Raw genomic sequence first — 25889 nt, forward strand, 5'->3', positions numbered from 1 at the left:
TAGGCCCCTCCCTCAAACCTTCCACTTCCAGGTGGGGAAACTGAGGCTCAGAGAGCCAAGGCACTCACCCAGGCCCTCCAGGCTAATGGATAGCAGGTGTCAAGTTCTTACTTCTCCCTTGCATTCTGGCAGGCCCCCACATAGGGCAGAGGAGTGAGAGGCTTGCTGGAACCTCTGGTCCCTGTCTTCCCTGATTTTATCCCCAGTCACCAGCCCAGGCCCGAGACTTCACAGTCTTTGGAAACACCTGTCAGGGCTCTGGTTTCTATACCTGCAAGCTATTATGGGAGCCTAGTCTTTCTTCCATCCAGACGTCTCTCTGTGAGCAGCCCAGAAAGAAGGCTGGGTCACACACCCCCCCCCACCACCAGTCTGGCCCTGCCTAGAGGAAGGCTGACCAGCCAAGGTAGGAGCAGGTCGCCAACCTCAACGTCTCCTGCAAACCCCAATTCCTGTCATCCCTCAGCTCCTATGGCTTTGGCAACCACAGAAAATGCCAAGCACTTTTTTCCTTCTTCCCCACTAACACAGACACACCTTGGGTTTATTTGTTTAAAGATTTTCCATTTCCTTTTCTGGAAAGTCATCAGGGTTATGCCCGTCCCTTTCATCACAAAGGAGGCTGGGAAAAGAGAGGTGTGTCCTTGGGGACGCTGAGAAGGAGTAAGCAAGGGAAGCCGAGACCTGAGCACCATCGTGTGACCCAGCTGTGCTCTCCCTTGATGCCCTCTTACGCTGAGACGACCGTTCAGGTTGGCCTTTCATAGGAACATACCTGCTTATGAGCGAGGAACCTCTAGCTGGGGCAGTGACGTCCCAAGCCCCTGCGGCACCAGACTGACCAAGTCTGTCTCTCCTGTGTCCTGTCCCTGGCTGTGCCCCCTTTCATGTCCAGAGGCCTAATTGTTCGAGCTCCTCACTCGGCCCCAGCTCCCACTTGCACTGCACTGGGCGAGGAGCTCCCTGAGGGCAGAGACTCTGCACCCCCAGCCTGGGCGCCCCTGAGGCCAGCAGGGCCCAGGCCGCCGCCTCTGTACTGGCGATTCAGGCTTTGAGGCACCGACGGCCTCACAAAGTGCAACATCCCTCTTCTGCCAGGCCCACTCAGAGGGTCTGAGTCAGCCCTGGAGAAAGGGGGCAGTCCCTCACTGGGCTGGAAGCCCACCCGTCCACCTCTCCTTCTGCCTGGCCTTTCCTCTTCCCAAACCACCTCCCTTCCTTCGCATAAACAAATCTGTCTGCCATGTCCCCTCCTCTAGGAAGCCTTTCCTGATTACTGGAAAGAGGTGGGGTTCTTCCGCTGCCCACAGATCTACCTCACCCCTTCCTGAGGTTCAGGCCTAGGCCTTAGCTGCCCTCCCCTGTACACCCAGGGCTGTCTAGAATCCCCGCTCTGTCGTTAGGGCCACTCGGGCCAGCTCGGGCCAGCTCGGGTCTGAGCCAGCGAATGGCGGAAGGATGGTCTCCTATGGGCATTGACCACGGTGCTGGCCTCGGCTGGGCTCCTAGGGGCATTGTGTTATCCACACTGTGACTCTCCATCAGGGATGTACCCCATTGAGGTGCCCAGGCTCAGACCTTCTCACAGAAAGGCCCAAATGTCCCTAAACCACAGCCACCTGCCTGCCCTTCAAATCTCTTCATAATAAGGTCCACTCAACCAGTTCCTGGACAGCCAGAATCGGAAGAAAGACTTTCTCCTGACCGGAGGCAGCAGCCTCTGTGACCATAGAGTAAGCTTTGGTGAGCATGTCTTCCTTTCTTGTCATGGCTTCCAGGAAGCTCCAATGGAAAGTGAGGCTCCATTGTAATCTCTCTCTGGCCTCATGAGAAGCTTCGTCCCTCTCTGTGTTTTTGCTTTAACTAGACTATGATCAGGACTTTGTTTCATTTTGTAATTCTGACTTGCTGCTCCAAGTCATAAGACCAGGGAGCATGGACATCACCTGGGAGCTTGTTAGAAATGCAAAATCCTGGGCCCTACCCAGACCTACTGAGTCAGAAGCTCATTTTAATAAAACCTCCAGGGGATTCATGTTCACATTCTAGTCCAAGAAGCACTGATGGAATCCTCAGACGTTTTTAGGACATATATAAAAGCTACATACAAGCTACATGCATCACTAAGATTCTTAATGATTCTCCCCTTTCCTGCTCTGACTTCTCAACCAAACAAATGGACCTCTGTTGCAGCCCTGCCCAAGGCCTCACCCACCTCCTTCGAACCAGCCTTGGCCTTGATTTTGATCCTCAGTTCTGCTTTCTGGCAGGTTCAGGTAACTGAGGGGTGTGGGACGGGTGCCCCCTTAAGTTGTTGTCTATAGGGATGAGACAGGTGGCAGACAAGTGCCCAGGAGAGGGGACCCTCCATGAGCCAGTTGTCTATTCCCTCGTGGACCAAGGTGGTCTTCATATGGTTTGGCTCTTGGCCACTCCTGGGGTAATGGGATTGTCCTGGTATGACTGTGCCCAGCCCTAACACCCTCCCTCTGCCCCACTACCAGGATGGTGAGGAGCAGAGAGGGCCTGAGAGTCCTGGGATTGGCCCACCTGAGAAGTAGCAGCCCTTAGAAAATAGATCCTTGTGTCTCTGCATAAGCAATTCTCTAACCATTCCCATGAACTGTCCCAGTGGGGGAAGTCCTCATGTAGAGAGGGTCATAGCCCTCTGGAAGGGAGAGTAGCAAGGAGAACCCTGAGTCTGATGATATGTGATTTTAGGAGGCTTCTGAGATCCCTTCAGATCCTGAAATTCCATGATTCAAAGTCCTGCCTCCTCCAGGAAGGCTACCAGAATTTCTCCTACCCTCACTGATCACTCTCTCACACCCAGCTCATAACCTCACCTGGGCTCTTCCTCTGACTGCCTTGTATTTGTGAGTCTTGGCCCCCAACCACTAGGGAACCCCTGGCCTGGGTCTCTTCTGTTCACTTATCCTTAGACTGGCGAGGTGGGATGAGTGGAAGAGGCAGGCAGACAGCTAAACCAAGTTTTTTCTTTTCCGGCGGGCTCTAAAAATGGCCACTTCCATGGACTTCTGGCTCATGAACACAGAGTGCTTGCGGGGAGACCTCTCACCACCCCCTTGGCTGCTGCCAACACTGTATATTTATCCTCTTTTGGCCTGCCCTGGGCAGAGGCAGGATCGCCATAAGGGGACCTGGGCTTCCTGAATTCCAGACACTGTAACTGAAACCCCTCAGGCCCTGGCTTCAACAATGGGGAAGCCATTTCAGCCCATGGCCTCAGTTTACTTTTGTCCTAATGACCTGAAGGCCCTCCTATCCAAATGGTCTAACTCCCTGGGTGTTGAGGGGTGGTGACAGGAGGACTCCGGAGGGGGTGGCCCGGGGGCTCTGTGAGTTGACCTATGGAGACTCCTGCAGAATGATAGCACAGAGCAGGAGGTGTGTGCATGTTGGGGTGAAGCCGGTGGCCCTGGGGGCTGGGGAGAGCCAGAGCTTGGCTGGGCACAGGGGCCCAGGGCAGGGGGCCATGTCATCATTTTCTCATTAGGCAAGACAGCGATCTGCCTGTGTGAGATGATCTTGCTGGCCCTGTGGGCTCCAGGAATGTTGGCTTCACATGAATAGAATCCCCAGAGCGGACCACGGGGGGGGGGGGGGGGTCCCAAGTGGATGGGGACAAGAGTGGGCACCTCCCGCCTTCCTAGACTCACCTCTGCCAGCCCCAGCCCACAGCATCATGACATCCTAGGAAGCCACAGAGTGAGAGGGTGGTCCCAGAGGTGAACCTGCACTTCCCAGCTCTGGGGGGCGGGGGGAGCACATCCCTCCTAACACTGGCTGGTTGGCTGGCAGATGGCTGGCTCTGTTCACCTTTGCAACTTTCCCGCACTGCTCTGCACACTGGGCTTACTCCCCACCTGGCTGTGAGCAGAGAGATAGGTCAGATCTAGCCACCGTCCCCACCCAGGGTGAGGGTACCGGCTGGAAATGAAGAGACGAGGACGCACAGAGCGTGTCCCCAAGAGAGGAACCTTGGAGCTGTGCAGGGACAGAAATGCTCACCACGGCATTCCTCTTGCCCATGCCGCCTCCTCTTCCCCATTTAAAGTCAGCTCCCTGCTAAGCAGAGGGGATGAGAGAGGCCCCGGAATCCGAGCCGCACAGGAGGCCACGGCTGTGAGCAGCTGTGAGAGTTGCCAGAGAGACCATACAGAGTCCCTGGCTTCAGGGTACAGGCAGCAGAGTCCAGGTTATGCACAGTGGAGGGGTGGCAGGGCTTCACGGCCACCGTGTGTGTTTTTCATCTGTGCATTTGCTTGCACACGTGCATGTGAGGAGATATATGCACTCGAGCATGTTCGAGTATGCCCGTGTGTTTGCATATGTGTACGTACATATGTGAGTGCTATGTGTTGTGCTGTGATGCTGGTGTGCACTGCCCATGTGTGCATACACATGTGTGCAAGCACACGTCATGGTGTGTGTGTATGTGCGTGCACATGAGCATGAAAGCTCGTGCCCTGTCAGGGGAGGAGGAAGGGACAGCTGAGCCTCTGGGGTGGCACCCTTGCCAGGTGTGGCTTGGCAAGGGTGGGCAAGAGGGATGCAAGGCTCTCCGTGCAGGAGAGGGCTGGGGACACGGCTCAGCCCAGGAATGCACTGTCCTTACTGGAGGGGGCAGGCTGAGCTCAGATGGAGCACACTCCTCTCTGTCCCGGCTCCGTGCGCTGCTGTCTGGCTGCGGTGGTGGTGGTGGTGGTGGTGGTAGTGGTCATGGGTTGCTGTGGCGGGGGGGTAGTCAGGCCACATTATGACTTTTTTTTTTTTAAAGATTTTATTTATTTATTTGACAGAGATCACAAGTAGGCAGAGAGGCAGGCAGAGAGAGAGGAAGAAGCAGGCTCCCTGCCGAACAGAGAGCCCCATGTAGGGCTCGATCCCAGGACCCTGGAATCATGACCCGAGCCGAAGGCAGAGGCTTTAACCCACTGAGCCACCCAGGTGCCCCCACATTATGACTTTTGTGGACCCTGGGCTCTTTTGCTTTCATGGGCCTCTTTCTTCCTCCCTAAAAGACTTTAAAGCTGAATTTTAGGACTGCATTGGTATAAAGATGAACATATTCATCCTGGTGGTGAGCTGTGAGCACAGCCACTAGCACAGAGAAGCAATTTTCCTGCAGTTCTGGAACCCACTGGCATCTAAGCAGTCCTGCCATAGGGCCCAGGAAGGAGCACGAGGCTGCATCTGGGCTGGGTCCTGCCCCAACTGCTGGATCCTAGCTGGCCTGTGCTTGCAGGGACAAGCCAAAGAAGCCAGGGAGGCTTTGAGCCCAGGAAGCACCCAGCTTGCCATAGAAGTGGGACCCAGAGGAAGCAAGGGCCACCCAGAGTGGGTGATGGGACCAAGGGGGCAGCTGGGGCAGGAGGAGATCCAGCTGAGGGAGCCCCAGCAGAGTGGCAGCAGCAGCAGGACCCCCAGGAGGGCAGTGAGGCCAGGAGGCCAGATGGCCTGGGGGCATCCAGGGACAGGGGCTGGAGCAGGAAGAGATGGAATCACGGTCCCTGCCTGTAGGACTTGCTGGGGGCACCTGGACACTCTCTCTGGGGACACTGGCTATCAGTGAGGGGTGGGGCAGGGTGGGACAGGGGCAGGGTACCACTGGAAATCTCCGAAGTTGAGCAGACCCCAGGGGTAGACACTTTGGGGACAACAGCATTGGTGGGGGGTGGCTAATGTCCCTCTACACTGGCTCAGGGCCTCCTGGGAGACTGAAACCTCAGGTCCTGGGGGCTGGGGGTGGTGGAAGGCCAGTTCCCTTGTGGATACTCTCTGGCTGCCCGGGTCTCTGGCTTTTTGCTCAGGGAAGGCGCTTTTCCGAGTCTTTGCTGGAGTCCAGGGAGAAGGTGGCATCTTACCAAGCAGAGAAGGGAGGAGGAAGAGGCCATGCCTAGCAGACCAGGTCTACACAGGAGCTCAGAGACCTGGACTCCAGTCCTGCCTACCCCACCCCCCCACCAGCCCACAAAAGAACCCTGGGCCTGCCACCTTGCCTCTCTGAGCCTCAGTTTCCCCACATGTAAAATGAGGCCATTAGATCCAATGCTACTGGAGCCTCTTTTCCTGATCTTGATGCTTTATGATCTAAGAAGGCACAGATAGGAGATTTTGGAAGGCCCAGGTTGGGGGCTAGGGCCCTGGAGAGGGAGCGGAGGCTGTGTTGGCAGCCAGGCCAGGGGAGGGGGCAAGTGTGTGCCCAGGGCGAGGAATTGCTCCAAAGTCACTTCTACATATGATGAAGACTTCTCTTCCCAGGACTCATACTGCAGAGGCGGGCTCCAGGCAGAGTCCTCTGCCCTGCCTGGCCCCCAAGTGTGGGTCTGGCAACCCGGCAAAAATGTTGCCACCAGCACTTTCTGGAAGTGAGGGATACCTCCCTCCTGGCCCAGCAGGGCCTCTTTGCTCGTAGGGCAGGGCTAGGGAAACCGTGACTTCATTCTCTCTTCTCTCCTCCAGTCCAACAGAGATGGGGGTGGGACAGGGGGCAGCCCTGTGTCCTCAAGGCGCCCTCATTCAGGCCTGGGAGTCCAGCCCATTCTCCAATCCCTGCTCCCATCTTTGGATGGGGCGTGTCAAATGCTCATCGACCCTAGCAGGGCAGAGGGCAACTGTCCCCATCTTGTCGCTCAGGCCCCTCCCCTACAGCATCGAATGAGGCCATTGCTGGAGAATTGGTAAAACATCAAAATAGAAAATTCCACTTTCCAGAAATAGGCTTGACATTGCCCCCCGGCCCCAACACACACAATGAGCCACACAATACTGCTCGGGGAAGGCAGGGGTGGGGGAAGGCGGCAAGAGGAGAAGTAGCTTAGAAAGTTTCCTGAATTGTTCTGCCTCTGGACAATTACTGGTGGCCCACGAAATCCGGTTTTGAATTCAGGGGGATTGTGTGACGCCTGAATGGCCAGAGGCCAGGAGTCCTCTGTCAGACAGGGACACAGGCTTTGAGAGGTGGGTGCTGTCTTTCAGGGGACTTGGACACCTCCTGGATCATCTCCCTATCCACCCCCACCCCTATGCTCAGCCCCAAGCTCAGCTCTGCTGGGGGCACAGTGGAAGGGGAGGGAGAAGATGCAAGCCCTGTGCTTGAACCACTCTCACCCATACAAGGCCATTAGAGGATGGGTGGGGGTGAGAAACCGGCTCTGGAGGTGAGGGTGCATGGCCTTAACCACCACAATCACCACGGAGGAGGGGATCAGGAGAGGTGGTGTGGTGGTGTGGCTGGGAAGGGCAACGAAGGAAGGTGCTTGGCAGGGGAAGAGTGTACATGCAAATATCCGGGAACAGTGAGCCCGTGGGCACAGGAACCAGGGCCCCAGTCTGGAGCTGGGAAGGGGTGGTGGTACGTGGGGTGCCTTGAGGACTGGGCTGAGGAGCGTGGGGGACATTCTGCCTGTTTTTTTGGTCTCTGTGCTCTGGACCTTGGTCCGTTCTCTGTTCCCCCAAGCTCAGGGGTGGGGGGCCTGGCTGAGCCTCACCGGCCCATGCCTCCTTGGCCCATATCTCCCCGGCAGTGGTGGCAGGGTGGGGGGCATGGGGGACAGGCCCCATCTGTGCAGACAAGAGCCAGGCTGTCAGGTCCTTGATCAAGGTCAGGGGAGGGGTGCGCAGAGCACCCTGGTAGGGGGCAGAGCTGGGGAGCGGGGGGGTAGAGGGATTCTTTGGGAGAAAGCACTCTGTTATTTCTCACCCTCTCCCTGGGGCCTTGTCTTATCTTCCCAGCCGCCTCTAGTGCTCTGCCTCCCTTCAGGACAGCCTGAGAGATTCTGGAAGATTTGTCCAGCATGCTGGTAAGCCGATGGTGACTGCATGGTCACAGCCCGTCTGCTATCAGAGGTCCCTTCCGCTTCAAACTCCATCTTCCTGGTGGGCCTCCCAGAGGGAGTGAAGTCATTGTTTCCCACAACCCAGCCTGTGGGTGGAAATCCCTGCCCTGCCCAGTAGGCAGGGTCCACTCCCCTCAGCCCCTCTGTCCTGTGCTCCAAGAAGATTCGGGTTAAGAGAGCGCCAGCCTTGGCCACACCCGTGGGCATCTTCTCTCCACACAGCCTGAGGTCCTGAACCTTAACATCCGTCTGAGGACCTGTGCACCCAGCTCTGGACAAAGCCTGAGGTTCTCCCACAGCATCGGTGGGGCTAGAGTCCAGATTGTCCTGGGAACAGCCAGCTCTGACTGGAAAGTGGGCCTCACTGGGCACGTCAGGAATAAGGCACATCTGGAAAACCATTTTCTGAGACCGTTGCTCTGGGAGGGCCAGACAGTGCCCGGGACTGAGTGGCTTCAGGCCCCGCCCAGGACTCAGGAGTCGGGAGGGGGGGGAGGGCAGTCCCCCTTATTTAGCCTGGCTCAGGCCTGTGGGATCAGGCCTGGGCCCATGCCACTGGCCATGGGAGGGAGGGACTCGGTTGCTCACCGAGTCAGGTCACCCTGGAGGAGGAGCAGGTCAGGGGGCGGCACCCTGCCCCAGAGCCCAAGCTCCCGGGGCTGGTGGGACTACACGGGGTGAGGGCGTAGCTCTGGCCTTCCCTGGCTTCCCTGTGCGTCCACTCTCAGCTCAATGCTTCCTTCCCCATCTGCCCCTCATCCCACCCCAATTATACAGAGAAGTTGGGGACGGTCTTCTCATTATTACCCCCACGTCCCCGACCCGTCCTGGGGTCTGGATCCCTCAGTCCTGTACTTGTAACTGGGCCATCAAAACTCAGGATTCCATCTGGGAAACGGGGCCATCAGGAGCCTTCCTTGACAGGCCGGCAGAGAACCAGACTGGGGTTCTGGGAATTAGGGGGTCCTGAGTTCTAATCCTAGTGCTGCCACCTTCTAGCAAATCCCTTACCCTCGGAGCATTCCAGGGTCGTGGCGGAGACAAGCCGTCAGCCAGGCACGGTTTCCTTTCTCCCCCCTTCCCTCCCCCTCTCCTCACCTCCCTTCCTTCCCTGCTTGGCCAGAATTTGTGGCAGACCAGGGAGAAGAAGGTCATGAGGTTCGTGGCCTTCCTGGATCTGGGCTCCAGGGGCAGTCCTCTTCCTTTCACATTGACATTGTCAGGCCGAGGCTGCACAGGCCCCTTGGTATTGTGGGAGATGGTGGGTGAGTGAGGTGGGCCTTATTCCAGAGAGGTCTGCCTTTGGATGGTGTCTCCTGGTGATGGCAGAGCCTTGCCCAAAGGAACAGAACAGTGGGCAGCATGTAAGTCAGAAGCCATGCTACTAGGGGGACAGGGTTTGGTGTCCGGGGTATTGTCCTGAGGACCCTCACATCATCCTGACATTGGTGGGTAGCTGATTTGCTCTGGCCAAAGTGTTTTGCCTCCTCTGGGTCCCCTGGGTCCAACCCTGCTCCAGAAGCATGTGGGCCTCTAGCAAGTATGTGCTCCCCCCCGTGCCTGTGACAGTTGCAAGCGCCACCAGCCTGGGTGCACACACGGAGCCTACGGGAGGACAAGCAGCTAGGCTATCTGGTTTGTGGCTGTCTCCCCAAAGATAAGAACAGGATGGCACATGGCATGCACCAAATAAATATTTGGTGGACAAGTTAGGATGTCCCACGTGACTCGCACCCACATAGCACATTGTGCGTCCTCAGCTACATGGGTCCTGACCTGGCCCGTGGGCCCTGTCACGGGAGGGTCCTTTTTTTCTCTGAGGTGCTGTACCCTCACACTGGCCTGAGCCCAGTGGTCCTTGTGGGCCTGCTGCCATCCCCAGGCGTCCAGGCGGAGTCCTTTTACCTGCCAGCATCCCTCATCCCTGCGGCAGGTGGGAGGCCGGGACAGATGTGGGCCCTGTCGGGTCCAGGAAGCTCAGGGGGCTGGAGGACACTGTGGATGTCCAGGACCAGGGCGTGAGGAGCTCCCTGGGGCATGGAGAGCCAAATAAGAGCTGCCTTGAGGAAAGGCGTGGCGGGTTCTGGGAAGGGGCCCAGTCGGGCTGGGTCCCTCTCTTGGAGGGTTACTAAGGCACAGATGACTTCAGGCAGCTGGGACTTTCAGAGCACACAGTGCCCACCCGCCACTGCGCTGACCCCCAGCCTTGCATCCCCATCCAGTACCTTCGGGCATGCAGGTGGACTTCGGTGACCGCAGCCCCCCACCCCCAGTGGGCCTCCTGCTCCCAGAGAATCCCAGGCTGCTTCCTGGGCGCTTCATCCCTGCTCCAGGGTGACTGTAATGTGTGCCACAGGTGGGCCAAAGGGCGGCCCATAGGCGCTGGTATCGTCATCCGTGGATGGCCCGCACACAGGAGGCGTGAGACCTGCACGCTCATCCTGGCCCTGCCCTTGGCGCATGCAGAATTTAGAGCTGCCTTTCCCCTTGCTGAGCCTCAGTTTGCCTCCTGTAAAATGGGGAGAAGCCAACACTCACGTGTAGGACCGAGGAGGGGCCTGCGGAAGGTGGAAGGAGAGAGCCAGAGAGGGCCCCTCCCTCCCAGGCTTGGCCCCGCCCCCCCGCCCCCCTCCGTGTGCCGCCTGCCTGCTCTTCCCCTCCACCCGCCCCAGGCTGGCAGGAGCTCCAGGCTGTGGGAGTCCAGTTGCTTGTACAGCTAAACGGCTGCTGTGGGGTCTCTGATAGGGCACAGGCTGGACCATGGGGCTCTGCAGAGTGGTCTCTTCCCCTCCCCTCCCCCCATCTTTCCCCTTTAGCTTCTTGCCTCTGGTTCCAGTCTTATCTCCTCTTTTTCCAGTTTGTCTCCTCACCCTCTGTGCTCCCTGCCTATCTCTCCCTCTCAGCCTGGCCTGAGATCTCTCTTTCACTTCCACTGTTGTGGGCATTCTGCTTCCCTTTTCCTCTTTCATTCTGTCCGTCCGTCTTCTGCTGTCTGTCTGTCTTCTCTCTTCCCTTCTCAGGCGGTGTCTCTGTCTCTCTCTTTCTCTTGGGCCTTCTCTCCTTCTCTCCTCTTGCCCTCCCGTCTCCAGGCTAGCCTGCCATGTCTGCCCTCACCCCTTGGGTCTGCCAGCATGCAGCTTTGGAGAGAAAAAAAGCCTAAACGGACCCCACTTTCTCCATCTGCCCTGAAATTAGTTCAAATTGCTCCAGAAGCATGAGGCCTCCCAGAGCGGGTACTTTCCACGTCCTTGCCTATCTCGAGCCTGCCCTTGACCACAGAGTACAGGGTGGGCCACAGATGAGCTCTCGGTGCCTCCTGATGTCTGTGGGCCTCCATTAGCTGGGCCTGGCCTGTGGTGCTGGGGCCCTGGGACACCCCTAAAGTGACATCCAGCAGCCAGGCCTGGGGCTGAGGTGCAGGAGGCCCAGAATGACCCCGGGGACCCCTGGGCCCCTGTCTCTAGACTGACCCCACTGGGGGGCAGGATGGGGATGCCAGGCAAGCAGGATTCATGGCGCCCCGCCTCCAGGGAAGGCAAGTCCACCTGCTGAGTCCAGCCCGCCCACCCACCCCGCCCCATCCAGAGCTCCTGCCTCTGCCCATGGGCACCCCCTGAGCTTTGCACGTAGGGCGGGGACACCTGAATTTCTCTGGCCCCCTGAGTGGGGCCAGCTTGGAGGAATTTCCCAAAGCCTATTAGAGCTGTGGCTGCCTCCTGCCTGCCTCCTAGAGCTGGGCAGGGCTGAGGGCGGAGGGAGAGAGGGAGGGAGGGGGGAGAGGAGGGAGGGAAAAAAGTTGGCAGGCCGACAGCAGAGCTGTGTCTGCATCCATCGCTGAGAGGAGGCCCGTGCAGTATGGGGCGGGCCAGGAGCAAAGAGAGGCCTTCCTCCCTTTGTGCTCCCCCCTCCTCTCCTCCCCCCACAACCACTCGGGGCCCTATAAATAGGCCCAGCCCGGGCTGTGGCTCAGCTCTCAGAGGGAGTCAAGCACCAGGCAGCGGTATCCAGCCAAGCCCCCTGCCAGCATGGCCAGCGAGTTCAAGAAGAAGCTCTTCTGGAGGGCCGTGGTGGCCGAGTTCCTGGCCATGACCCTCTTCGTCTTCATCAGCATCGGTTCAGCTCTCGGCTTCAACTACCCGCTGAGGAACAACCAGACAGCAGGTGCGCCCCAGGATAACGTGAAGGTGTCCCTGGCCTTCGGGCTGAGCATCGCCACACTGGCCCAGAGTGTGGGCCACATTAGTGGTGCCCACCTCAACCCGGCCGTCACGTTGGGGCTGCTGCTCAGCTGTCAGATCAGCATCCTCCGGGCTGTCATGTACATTATCGCCCAGTGCGTGGGTGCCATCGTGGCCACCGCCATCCTCTCGGGCATCACCTCCTCCCTGCCGGACAATTCACTCGGCCGAAATGAGGTAAGCGGGATGGCCCCAGGCACTTGGGGCTCTGGCGGGGAGCAGAGACGGTTGGGGTTTCATTCTCCACCCATCGTGCAGATGGGGACACTGAGGAGCAGAGAGGATATTAGGTGGCTGCCTCCTGCATGTGGCTGCCTCCTGCATTAGGTCATGTGGACTCGGGGCTCGAGCTCAGCTACATCTGCAGCCCGGAGCCCATTTTCTGCCAGGCACTGTGGGAGGCTGAGACCCAGACAACAGCCGTCTTGCCAATGTCCCCTGTGGGCATCTATTATAGGGACTAAGCTCTGAGGTTAGTCCCCCAACTAAGGTTGGGACCAGCAGTTCCTCACCCCTCATCTGTAGTTTCTTGACCCCTCCTCAGCCTGCCGGGGTGGCCAACTCCCTCTTCCTACAGCCTGGACCCTGGGGAGACACTGCCCACTGTCCCAAGCCACCCTGAGCCAGAGTCCCGGCGCATCTGCTCCGAGTCAGCAAGAGTGAACAGGACCCAGGTGGGAGGCCCCACGGGTCCCCAGCCCGCCCCGCATGCACACAGGTGCCCGAACACACCGCCTTCAAGGAGAAAGCCCCCCACCCCCACTCCTTGGCCCCCAGGAATTAGACCAAGCTGGGGGTGGAAGGGGAGAGAAAACCTTCTCTGGACTGTTGGCAGGTGGCCTTCCTGGATTGCAGTGTGGGGTGGTGGCTGGGGTGGGGACATCTGGCCTCCCGTCTGCACTCTGCCACCAGCCCCGTGAGGTGTGGCACATGTATTTGTGTGTGTGAACGGTGTGTGCACGTGGATGTCGGCATGGGTCTCCGGGCTTGTGTAAGCCGCGCGTTCCCGTGTGTGCCTGCTTCTGGAAGCACGTCTGCAAGCGCTCGTGCAGTGGTGTAAGCAGGCAGGGGTGAGCATGTACCTGTGTGTGCCCTCTGCTCCTGGCTCTAGTGGGGTCTGGGCAGGGGGCACGAATGGTGAGCAGATGTTGGTGAGTTGGGGGGAGGCTGCTGTAAAGAATTCGTCCCCAGCTGCTTAGCCCTGCTAACTGGCCGTTGGCGGCAGTTTCCTGCTGTCACAGACCAGGGCTTTTCCAACCCCTCGGCCAAGTGCAAACTCAGACGAGGCTTGGGCCACAGCAGGGGGAAATTTGGCCTGAGAGAGGCTGAGGAAGGCTTGGAGGGTGCCTTCCCAGGGAAGGGGAGAGACGAAGGAGCACCGAGGAGGAATCGGATCTACAGAAAGGAGGCCGGCCGGGGCAGGGCAGGCGGGCGGGTGTACGGACACCGAGGGAGGTGGCCAAGGGCTCCTCAGAGACGGTGGCAGGCGACTATAGCAATTGTTCCCTTACTTCCCAGCCAAAGTTCAGAGCCTGGCGCTGCGGCTGGGGGGAGGCTTGGTAAGGTCTGGTGCAGAGGGCAGCTGGCACAGCCTTGCCGCGGGGGGATTAGCACTTCTGGTGTCACAGTGACACCTTGCCCGGCCCCCTTGCAGAGCCAATTGCTGCTCGGCCCAAGATTGAAGATTAGCCTGCAGGCTGGAGTTTAGACTTTAGTCGGGAAAGATGTGGCCGAGGTGGGTGGAAGGGACCGGAGCTCTGGCAGGCCGCGCAGCTCCAAGCCTCGGTCTCTACGGAAGGGCAGAGCCTGGTGCCCGAGGGGGTGGTCCCTGGGTAGGGTCAGGTTCACAGTGGGGTGTGATGGTGGAAGGTGGGGGGAAGGAGGTCCTCATAAGGGGAGGGGTTGAATCTCTGCAGACCTGCCCTATCTTGACCTACCTTCTCGAGGGACAGGCGGGACAGGCATCTGTTGGCCAACTTTGTGCTCTGATGTAGGCATCTTAGGTAGAGGCAGGGAGGGCGGCCGCCTGCTATGGTGTCGTGATCTGGCTGCACCCTGCTCCAGTGTCTTTTCCCTTCTCTGGCCTCTAATTTCCAGAATTACCTGGATGCCTGTGCTGGGCAGGTTGCTGATGGAGGAGAAAAAGGGACTGACTCAGGCTGGGGTCAAGCCGGGTCTGGGAGGCACGCACACCAGGTTCAAGTCCTGTCTGCAGCTAACTTGTCGAGTTGCCCTAGAGCTGAGGACCCTGAGACTCCAAGAGGGAACCTAGGTCTCTAGATATTTCTTGGCCCTGCCTGGACTACCAGCAAGCTTACATTGTAGACTTGAGTTTATTATCACTGTTCCCAGGAGGGTCTGGCTAAGACGAGTCCAAGAGGGGGGCACGCAGAACATAGGGGTACTGAGTGTTGGGGTGGGATGCAGGAACTGTCCTGTCTACACCGTGGAAGTTGGGGGTTCAGAAGTACAAGTGCTGGGCCTAGAAACAAAGCATCTCGCCCAGGGACTCCTGCAGATCCTGAACCCGGAATCTGAAGGGATCTGAAGGCAGCTGGCAGGTGGTCCCAATGCCTCAAGAGGGGCAGAGAGCCATCTATGCAGCGAGTGACACACTCTTTCCTCTAGGCTCTGAGGGAGGCTCCCACAGCCCCTTAGGCCCTGGACCCCACCCTGGCCCAACCGAGGTGGAGCCCTTTGTTGGCATGGAGATTCCTAAGGAAAATAGGGAAAGAAGCGGCAGGAAGTGGTTGGGGTGAGTCAGGGGGTGTCCCCAGGGGCATAGTGGGGACAACTTTCTTCTCACTGAGTCAGGGCTTAGGATACGCCCTGGAGAGACCATGGGCCTCTGTCCCGCCTATAGGATCCTGGCTGGTTCTTAGAGCCAAACCCTAATTTCGGCCCAAAATGAGAGTGTTAGAGTCAGGGGTTGGTGGCCTTATCTGGCCCTGCCCTACCCAGACACTACCATTCTTCATGCCAGCGGTCTCGCCTGTGTGGCCTTAGTTTCCATCTGTGAAATAGAGACACAGGGCGTGTCCAGGCTCTGCGAAATGAAAGATGCTCCCGAACCTCGGTGTCCTGACTGTTTGCCGGCTCTTTTTTTATTCTTCCCCTCCCTAGCTCATTCACCCATGCTCCCCGCAAACTGGACTGGGACTGCTGGCAGCCAGACGGGCGCTGAGTCAGCCAGCTCCCTACCCTGGGCGACCAAGGCCCCTGGTGGGCGAGATAAGCCCTTTGCACAGCACAGCGGCCTGTGATACCGGGCAGGAGGCAGGTGTGATAAGATGTGTCCGGGCGGCAAGGGAATTTCTGCCTCTGAGCCGTGGGGAGGGCCAGGAAGGCTTCAAGGAGGAAGTGCCATGGGACCCTGAATGTGGAGACAGGGAAAGGGCTTCCAGGCAGAGAAAGGGCATGAGCACAGGCAAGGTGGCAGTGGGAGGCCAGAGCCGGGGGGTTGCAGGGTGGGGTTGGTGGGAGGCTGGGGCTCTAGAGGGTGGATGGTCAGGATTGAGGTTAGTGTCTGCCTGTGTCTGAGAGGGGACTGGAGGCCTGGGATTTTAGCTCCCGAGGGGCTCAGGCAGGGCAAACCTTTCCTCTTTGTGGTCTTTCTCTCAGCCCTGCTGATTCTGGACCTGACTGCCGGGGGACTGCCTCTGTCTGCTCCATCTAGGGCCTGATCTCAGCCCTAAACTCTCACCTTCCCCAGTTTCCTGGGCTCAGTTTCCCTAAGCACAGAGTGAAAGGGTTGTCCCTTCCCTGTTAGCCGCCCGCGCCCGCACTGGCCACGAGTCCTTCCAGGGTTGAGGGTCCCTCCACCTTCTTCAGAGTTGGGGGTGGTTTGGGGAAAGGGAAGCCAGTTTTCAGATGGACGTGCTTGGAGAGGAGGCTGGGGGCTGGGTGGAGGTGCCCTAGCTGGGACCTATAATTACCGGTTTCAGCCGGAACCAGATGAGGGGGAGGGCGAAGAGAGGCGGGAGCGTTGTGGTGACTTCCCTCACCACAGAAAATTCTGAGGCGGTTTTCCCTGTGAGGGGCCTTGGAGTAGCCCTGCCAGGCCCATGCTGCCCACCCCAAAGCCTGGCCTTACCCAGGGCTCACTCTGGCACCGTCTTGTCTGAAAGGGGCGAGGCCGTGAGAGGGGACATAGCCTGCGGGAGCAGCCCAGTCTGTGAGGACTCGCCTTCCCTCCTGGCCCCCAGGTCACGGCCTCCTTCTCATGTCTTGAGCCCTTACTTCATCGCAGACCAATTCCACGGAGTGCCCCACAACCTGAGCTCAGCCGCGGAGTGCTCCCCACTTTCTCTAGGGCCCCACCCAGTGGGGGTTCCTCCAGCACCAGGGCTTTCCCCAGGCTGGACGGACATGTCCCACATCATCCACCCCATAGGGACTGGCTCAGGAAGGCTTTCCCTAAGAGCCCCTCGTTCTTGCTGGCAGAGCCTCCCTGGGAGTGGGGAAGTGGGGGGAGTGGGAGGGGCATGGTCCCTGCCCTCCGGAAGCTCCAGTGGGTCTGGGGCCTCCTGAATAGCTGGGGCTGAGTCAACGTGCCTGCAGGTGTGGGCAGGAAAAGGTCATGGTCAATGTCCCCTCAGCCAGGGCGTTTCCCCAGGAACTGGGGAGCTCCTTGATCTCCCATTGGTGGCTTACAGGGCTAAGTGAAGGGCCATCTTCATGTTACCAAGGAGCTGCACTCCAGTGGCGTTAAGAACCCCAACTCAATATATGGTAGAAAAGACTGGAAAATGCCCTATTTCCAGCAGCAGCTCCTATCAGGGCCTGAAATCCTACCACTGGGACCATAGAGAGGCGGATACAATTGGGATGGGGCTGCCCCTGAGTCCATAAGGCCCCCATAAGTCCATAAGGGCTTGCGGGTCGAATCTGCCTGCTTCTGGCTGCTCTGGGAAGGAGATCCTGGAACAGGCTTTGTCCCTATTGAGATCCCAGTCCAGATGGCTCTGTGGGCATCCTGCACTGACGATCCTGACCAGAAGGGTGACTGCAGGTCCTGGGGGCAGGGGTTCCATGTCAGGCCTGAAGGCATCCTGGGGCTAACATCTGGGCCAGTGCCTCCATTTTATTGATCAGGAAACGGAGGCCAAAGAGGCATTGAGATTGTTGGGTTGTTTAGCTGATCAGGGCAGGGCAAGAGCGGGCCCCCAGCTTGCCTCCTGGCCCTTCGTTCTTTCTGCTGCTCTAAAGTGCCCATACACACACATCACTGACACACACACATACACACACACACACACAGCACGGGGGAGGGGAGGCACACACAGGTGGGTGTAGAGCACATTTACGAGCCTGGGCAGTCCCACTCAGGCCCTGGGATCCCAGGAGGGTGGGATAAGTGCTTCTCAAAGAGCCTCTTCCTTTCCCCGGCAGGAGGGTGGGGACTGCCCTGGAGTAAGGAAAAGAAGGAGGGAGGGAAGGAGGAAGCCATTGTTTTGTGTATTGTTTCTTGTCAGGAAGATGAAGCGGCTTCTGGGAGCAAATAAGGCCGCGCTGAAATCCACTGCTCACTCTGTCCCTCACGGGGCCGCCTTCCCTTCTCGACCCTTGTCCCTAGCTAGCGGTGGCACGTCTGCTGCCAGGGGACAGGATGGCACCCTCAAAAGTTCCACCAGAGGCCCAGCACGGTCATGCAGGGCCATGTGCCACAGAGAGACCCCCAGACACACAGAGCTCCCCCGTGGCAAGAGATGGCTCGGGTGTGATCGAGATTCTCAGAGACAGCTAGGACACCCGGGCTAACACATGGCCAGCTGGTCTGCGTGTCCACATGGGGGCTGAAAGCGAGGGGATATTCTCAAATTTGGGGTGCAGGGCTTTATGCATTTTCCCGAAATCAAGCTTGTTAATTGTGAGGCTCAAATCCTTCCCATTGCTGCTATTTATAGTGTCCGACTGCTTCAGTCTATCCATTTCTGAGAGAGGGCTGGTAAACTCTTCCACTCTGGTGGCTGAGTGACCAAATTCACCTGACAGAACTCTAGGCTATCTTGTTTGGCGCATACAGGTTTCGAATTTATGTCGCTCTTTGATAGACTTGTCATTCAATTATGATGTAATAGGCCTCTTAATATCTAATGAAAAAGAAAAAGAAAGAGTCACACCCGGACACATACGGTCACCCCTAGATCCTGCAGACACCAGCCTATAAAGAGACACAGAGGCACACAGAGCGTTGTTTACCTGGAGGGACATGCACACAGGAATACCCACCAAGGAGTGACACAAGGGACCCACTGAGGTCCCCCTGACTGTGAGTGCTGAGTCCTGGAGGCAGTGGGCAAATAGGGCAGGCCTCGAAGTCTCCCCTCCCCTGTTTTTCAAGACTGGATGCTCAGCCAGGCCCGTTTAGGAACCTGCTGTTTTCCGAGGATGAGTCACCAGGGCGTCCAGGTCGAGTTGGGGCCCTGGGCCTAGGCAGCGACCTTGGTCATTCTGTCCATGGGCAGCAGAGACGGGTTGAGGCCCGCTGTCTAGAGAGCTCAGTCCCATATGCTCTCCCTGTCCCGCCGTCCCAGGGCCTGGGTCACACTGACCGCTTTAGACCCATCTTCCACCTGCTCCTCGGTCCAAGCTGGAAACAGTCAGGTCCCTTGGCTGGACCTGTAGATAGTCAGGATCCTTGGCTGGGATGAGGTGGCTTTGCTATCTCCTCCCGGGGTCTCAGCCCCCTCATCCATTACCTCACAGAGGCTTGTGCAGGCCTCCCCTTAAGACCCACGAAAACTAATGACTGGCCTGTGGTGCCCCAGCCAAAAAGCAGGTAAATCAGCCCTAAATCCAGAGAGCTTCCCTGGAGCCAGGCTGCCTCTAGAGAGGGTGGGAGTTCTAGAAAATTAGCATTCTCTGCTTCTTCTTTCACTATACGGCAAGTGTCTCCTCTGAGGTCCAGGCAGTAAGAAGAGGTCTCCCCACTCCGTTCTCACCAAGCTCCCAGGCCAGGGGTTGGAGGCACCCACAGAGGAGGCTGGAAGGTTACTTCCCGGCAAGAGTTACAGGCGGTTCAGTGAGAGCCTGATGGTGCAGCTGCAGAAGGTAATTCCAGCCAGGGCCTATGGGAAACTTCTTGGAGTCTGTGGGGTCTGAACTGGGCCTTGAGGGAACTTACCTGGATTTGATGTGAAAATGGAGAGCTTGCTTCTTTCTGATGCTTCAGATTCAATGTGGTCCTTATTCTGTTGTTCAAACTTATATTCATAAAACTTTTTTCTTTCTTTTTTTTTTTTTTTGAAGGGGACTTAATCAGTGGCATGTAAGACTAAGCTCGGCAAAACTCCCTGGGAACGTGCGAACATTTTTTTTTTTCAATACCAAGTGACCACAACTGAGATCAGCCCTATTTAAGCAATTGTTTCTGATTTAATGGGTTGTAAACAATAACATTATTTTGAGTTTTTACCTGCTTTCTTCTGGACATCCACTTTCAGCAGACCTTTAACTATCCCTCCCTTTCAGTACTGAATTATCAAGTTTTGCCCAATGTAAGTCATACAAGTGTGCTGGTGGTCAAAGGAGAAGTGTTCAGCAGACACTGAAGCAATCAGGGGAGGCTTCCTGGTGGTGCTGGTTGAGATGGCTATTGCGAGAAGAAGTTCATCAACCCATGTGGTTTGAGCTAAAGCTCTGGGTGGTCAGGAAAGAGGGGGTATAATGCAGAGTTCCCAGGGCAGGTGGCCACCCCCCAGCCCCGCTTTCCCGTAGACTCAGAGAGCTGGGCATGGCCCTGGGCCCTTGGCGCTGCTCACTTTGCATGAGTACCTGTGCCTTTGGGCTGAGCAGGGGCTGGGGTACTCAGAATGATGGCTCCATCAATCAGCGTGCCAGCCCTGGTTTCCGGACTCCTGCCAGCTAATAATTAGGCTGAGCCTGGAGAGCCAAGGAGAGAGCAGGAAGAGGAGCCTTGGGCTTCCTGAAGACTGTCAGGAGGGCAGCAGCAGGCGTGAGTGGGGATAGGCATTTCTGCAAGTCGGCCCCGTCTCATAGGCCTCACCTCCATGGAGCTCGTTATGGCTCCTGGCAGGCCTCACTCTTGTCTTCACAAGCCTATGCAGGGCCCTTCCCCTTCCCCCTGTCCCTCAGTCCAGCAGATAAGGTGAGAAAGAATAAGAACAAACCCACAGCTGTCCCGGTCCCTCCTGCCTCTGCAGCCCTTCCCAAATGCCCCAAGACCCTCCCCACCCCATTGCCTTGGAAACTCCAGCCACTCTGGAAAGTGGGCAGGGAAAGCTATTTTACAGATAGGGAAACTGAGGATCAGACTGGAGGAAGGCCATGGCCATGGCACCAGCAAGGGGGAGGGTCCCGACCTGAACACAGGGCTTCTGCCTCTACCACCCAACCTAGGGATGGTAAGAAAACTGGGCATTGCCCAGAGGTCTGGCTGGCCTGAGGGGTCACAGTTCTGGGGTCTGCCAGGAAAAGCCTAGAGCTGGGGCTGCAGCCCAGGGGAGGGGATGTGAGTCACTTTCCCTGTGACCCAGGACTGCAGACAAAGGCGGGAAGAGAATTGTTCTTGTAAGATGGCCTCAGGGTGGGGCTGAGAACACTCGGGGATTGGGGGGATGGAGGAGAGCCCCCCACCTAGGGTTTTGTAAAATGCCCCTTGGCTTTAGAGGACCACCCCCTCTCCCTTCGTCTCCAGGACGAGACTTCAAGTTCAGGCTTATTTGGACACACCAGCTCTACCTGGAGGAAGCAGACTGCATGGCCACATCTGGGTGTCTCTGGCAGTAGGCCTTTGTCCATGCGGCTCAGCTCCCCTGTGTGGGTGCACCTGGCCCCTGGGACCCCCACAAAGGGGAGGGTGTGGGGGCTCCCTGGGGAGGGGTCTTCCTGGTGCAGCTGCGGGGGGAGGGCTCTGATGACCTCATGGCAGCTCCCATTCCCTCTTTTTCCATGAGTCATGTTTCTAAAAGCAGCCCAAGAGCAAGTGGCAGCCAGACAGTGGTGGCGGGGCCTATGCGGCCAGGGAGATGGCGGGGGGGGGGGGGGGGGGCTGGTCCAGGAGGGAGGGGAAAACAGGGAAGGCAGAGAAGAAAAGGAAGAGACAGACAAGGTGGGGTAGGAGATAGAGGCAGCAAGGGAGACAGCCTCAAGGAGAGAAACTAAGGGAGCGGGGCTAGCTGACCAACGAAGACTCTCCCCAGCTTTGGGAGTTTTAGACGCAGCAGGGAATGGGGTGGAATGTTCTGGAATTGTGGGGTGTGAAGCCATGTGTCCAGGTGGACCCTCCCACATGTGGGGCTTGCCCCTCCCCTCGGGTACTCCGGTCCCCCAGGATGCCCTCGCTGGCTGGAGCCGGAGGCAGAGGCCAAGCTTCCTCCCAGGCTTCTCCAGCCTCCAGGGAGAGCACAGAGAGTGGAGGCAGGTACCTGCGGCCGGGTTGGCAACTCCTCAATGCTATGGGAGGAACAAAGCCTGGTGTCCACTACCCACGCTGTGTGCTGGGGTGGGGACTGGCCCCCCTCCACTGGGCCCAGCAGGGGGGCTTGTGATGGGCTGTAAGGACACAGAGGTGCATGGGCCTGGGGTGGGCAGGCTCTAGGACACAGTCCCCACCTTGCCTGCTCAATGAACCTTGCTGTCCCTCTTCCCGACAGCTGGCCCCTGGTGTGAACTCTGGTCAGGGCTTGGGCATCGAGATCATTGGCACCCTGCAGCTCGTGCTGTGCGTGCTCGCCACCACAGATAGGAGGCGCCGGGACCTCGGGGGTTCGGGACCTCTTGCCATTGGCCTCTCCGTGGCCCTGGGACACCTGCTGGCGGTGAGTGTGGGGCCTCCCCAGCTGGGAATGGGGAGAACAGGGCTAGGCAGGGCGGTTGGGGTACCCTGTCATGGGTAGGACACTGGGGCCAGGTTCTTGCTCTGAGAGGGCAGCATGGGGACCTCCTGACCATCTTTCTGGGTCAGCGTGCCCCTGTTTTTCTGGGTCTGATTGTCACCTCCCTGTTCTCTCTCTGTGTGTCACGATGTCTCCTCTCCCCCTGTCTCTACTTCTCTGGATCTCCCCCTTCTGCCTCCTACCCTGCCCCTCTCAGATCGACTACACAGGCTGTGGCATCAACCCCGCCCGGTCCTTCGGCTCCTCTGTGATCACACACAACTTCAAGGACCACTGGGTAAGGGGTCACAGGGCTATCCCCGGGGGGAGGCGGGTGGTTTTGGTGCCGAATGACGGTCCCAGCTCCACCCTGTGGCATCCTCTCATCACGGAGGCTCTGGGAGACCGAAAGGGCCGAGGAAATCGGGAAAGCGTGGCCTGACATGGGGGTGATGGGGTGCAGCGCCCCAGCAGCATGATGAGGAGCCAGACCCAATCGTGGCCCTGCCCTTTCCCCATTCAGTGCGACACAGGCAAGCTGTCATTCTCTGAGCAGTGAAGTTGGGTGTCATGAACCCTACTTAACTCCCAGGGTGGCCTCTGGGACCGACGGCCTCACCGCCTATAGGTTGAGCGTAGCACAGTCAGCGCTCAGCAGTTGGAGCTGTTCTTCCTGTACATGTGACTGTTTCAGGCCACCGTTTATCAAGCTAGACCTTCCTGTGGCCCTTCTGACACTGGGGAGGGTGGGACAGGGTTGGCCCAGTCACACCAGGCACCCCGAGCAGGGGCACATGGAGGCAAGGAAAGGCCCACTGGCAGGGTCCTGGGATAGTGGATGTCTTGGGCCTGCTCTGCGAGCCCTGGAATCAGGACACTGCCGTGTGGTGGTGGTGGGGTGCCTCTCAGGGCAGATGTCCCTGGAGAGGAGAAGCCCAGGACGTCGGTGGACAGCCCCTGAGCATGTCCGCTCTGTTCCTAGATTTTCTGGGTGGGGCCGTTCATCGGGGGAGCTCTGGCCGTGCTCATCTACGACTTCATCCTGGCCCCGCGCAGCAGCGACCTCACCGACCGCGTGAAGGTGTGGACCAGCGGCCAGGTAGAGGAGTATGACCTGGATGGCGACGACATCAACTCGAGGGTGGAGATGAAGCCCAAATAGAGAGGCCCTGGCCCGGGCACCCACGTGGGGGCGGGGCAGGGGCGGGCGGAGGGCGGGGAGGGGAAAATCCTGTTACAGACATTCTGACAAGCTGGCCAACGTCACTTCCCAAAGGTCCTCCAGATCTGCGTGGTCAAGCCTGGTTCGGGACTGTTTCTATCACTTTCTTTCTCTTTCTCTGTTTCCTGGCCTCTGGGCTTCCTGGGGACCAAGATTTATCAATCACTCACTCCCTTGAAGTCATGGAGGAGGTGAAAGAGAGGGACCTACCCTGCTAAGCTGTCCCCTCGGAGTGTGATGGAAGGTGTGCCAGGAAGTCCGCCTCATCCCAGAGGTGCTCCATGGCTCGCCTGCTACAGGTCTCTTGGGCACCGCCCTGTTTGCTTTGAGTCTTTGGGCGTGGCCCTCCTTCTGGAACAGTCCCTCTGCCTCTGAGGGTGCTCCAAGGGGAAGAGATCCCAGGAGGTGTATGGTAGGGCAAGTGGCAGACTGGCTTTATTCCTATGGTTTGGCTCGACCTCCAGCCCCACCTCTGCCCCCAGACTTGCTGCGTGACCTTGTGATGGTCCATATCTTTGGGCCCCTGTGACTCCATCTGTAGAGTGGGAGGGAACAGGGACAGGGAGAGCTCTCCAGGCTCGAGGCCTCTCCATTCTGTAAGTGTAGATACTCTGTGGGTTCTAGAAGGTGTAATATGGACCAGCAGCTTTTCCACTTGCCCTGGTTCCTTCCCAAGGGGAGAGCTATAGCACATACCTGTGCGAACACAAGGACACAAGGACATATGCATACATGGTTCAGAGCAGTAGACCAACAGACAGCCCAGGTCATGAGAAGTCCATGTCCGCGGGGGAGCAGGGCTGACCCCTATGCAGCAGGGATGGGGTCCTCTGTCACAGGAAGGTGTCAGATGGAGTGCAAAGGAGCAATACCCATGCTCCTTCACAGGGTTTTAGTCATCCTTGCCCACCTATTGTTGCATCATCTTAATTGTCCTGTGGTTCTTCGCTTCCTCCTGCCAGTGTAGACACAGGTCACGCTTATGCAGGTGTGTGTTTATTAAAGGGAAGTTCGTTATCAGAAGCCCCAAGCCTGAGGCCAGGGGACCATGATGCGGATCAGCCCATGGAGGCACATGGCCCTTGCTGGACGCTGAGGGGGGCTTCCAAGCTCCTAGCTGAAGCTAAGGGTGGGAAGGAGCAGATTCCCCCACTTATTGCTGAACTCCTGGTTAGAGGCATTTGGGGCAGCTGGGTGACCTGCACAGGCTTGCTATGTGACCCCAAGCCACAGGCTTCCCTTCTCATTTACCTGGGGGGATAGTTGTCTTTGGCCTTATGATGTAGCTCCCAACACCACTCCAGGACCGTCTCAGAGGAGAGAGTCTGCTTTGGGAGCAGTTGTCTCCATGGTCTGTCCAATCCCACTGGGGCCAGAGCAGGTCCCCCAGCAAGCCTGTAGCCATCATGGTGAAAAAACTCAAGTGACTCCATCTGCAGATTATCTTAAAGCAGCAGGACAACCAGGGAACCCTAACTGGTCACCAACACATCGTAACATCTACACACTCTCTTCTCCATCATTCCCTGGCAGGGACTTCTAGCTCATTTAACAGATAAGGAAACTGAGGTCCAAGGTCCCACAGCTGGATAATGATTTGGCCAGGCCTAGCAGCCGAGGCCATGTCTCTGGCTACTCCCTGGACCGGGAGACTGGCCCCTCTTATTCCCAGCTGCTCGGTTTCTGTCTGGGCAGGGTCAGAAGCCAGGAGGGGCGAGGGGCGTGCTGGAGGGGAGGGGGTCAGGCCCACTTCCTGCTTGGTTCTGACTGCTGCCTGCCGGACCCCGCATCTGTCCGCTCTGCCTCTGTGTCTCTTTGGAATCGGAAGTTTATTCTATGTTAAGAAAATAAAGGAAAATGACTTATAAGGTCAACTGAGCTTCCTGTAGTTTTTCTTCTTTGGGTACTGTGTTCCTACGAAGGCTCTCGGGGTTGGAGAGGAGATGGCTGCCCACACTGCGGACCCAGTCTGAGGAGGAGTCGCTGCCTGCCTTCCTGCCCCGAGGGTCCCTGGTCTCAGTGGGTGGACACAGCCTCACCCCAGAGCTCCACCTGTGCAGAGTTCTGACCCTGTTAGGGGTCATTTTTGGTGACAGAGTACGAAAGACATGGGGGAAAGCAGGTTTGAAGTGTGACAGCCCCATCAAGACTTGGCCTCCTCAGAGGGTGGCCCAGGGAGCACCAGGGGCCACTCCTGTGTCCATCCTTCTGTCCCTCCACTCCCATTTCTGCCCCCGGCCACAAGTGTGTTGGATGGTGGAACCCAAGATTTGGTCAGGAGCTCACGCATCAGTACAGAGTGAATTTGTGCTGGGCACAGGTGATGCTTAGCTGGCTGGGAAGGGTGACCTGTGGTAGCTAAGGGGGAAAGAGCAAGTTAGCGCCTTGAGGCCTTGTGGGCCCCCTACCGTCCTGGAAGCAGGTATCACACCTAGTGGGGGTGTGTGTTTTCCTGTGGAGGCATCTGTGGCTTGAGTCAGATTCCTGGCATGTCTGCTCAGGCAGAAGAGAAGAGAGGTCAGAATGGGCTGTCCTCTGCCCTGAAGGTGACAGGGAACTGGTCTGCATCTGCTTTTCCATTTGTCCCCATATAGTCTGGAGGCTGGTGTGGGCCCAGCAGGGCTCTGTTCAGCCTTCTTGAACTCACAAAACCCTTTCTGACTCAAGGCCTCTCTCAGAGTTGGGGACACAGCAGGTGTGGCTGTCCTTATTTGACAGAAAGGGAGAT

General features: G+C 57.9%; 2 protein-coding genes across 5 annotated transcripts in view; both read left to right on the forward strand.

Moving 5' to 3' along the window:
- Positions 1-9570, forward strand: part of MINDY4 (MINDY lysine 48 deubiquitinase 4) — a 116957-nt gene extending 107387 nt beyond the window's left edge. For all 4 annotated transcript variants that reach the window (XR_009352917.1, XR_009352919.1, XR_009352916.1 and 1 more), the window contains 2 exons: positions 7759-7826; positions 8085-9570. The gene's annotated coding sequence lies outside the window, so the exon portion shown is untranslated. The remainder of the gene's footprint in view (positions 1-7758; positions 7827-8084) is intronic.
- A 2242-nt stretch (positions 9571-11812) lies between these two features.
- AQP1 (aquaporin 1 (Colton blood group)) lies at positions 11813-25035 on the forward strand. Its single transcript, XM_059171488.1, has 4 exons — positions 11813-12277; positions 21718-21882; positions 22157-22237; positions 22922-25035. The coding sequence occupies exons 1-4, from the start codon at positions 11888-11890 to the stop codon at positions 23099-23101; spliced, it is 816 nt and encodes a 271-aa protein (XP_059027471.1). The 5' UTR covers positions 11813-11887; the 3' UTR covers positions 23102-25035.
- Positions 25036-25889: the final 854 nt, after the last annotated feature.

This window comes from Mustela lutreola, chromosome 4 (genome assembly GCF_030435805.1).
Source record: "Mustela lutreola isolate mMusLut2 chromosome 4, mMusLut2.pri, whole genome shotgun sequence".
NCBI classification, from domain to species: Eukaryota; Metazoa; Chordata; class Mammalia; order Carnivora; family Mustelidae; genus Mustela; species Mustela lutreola.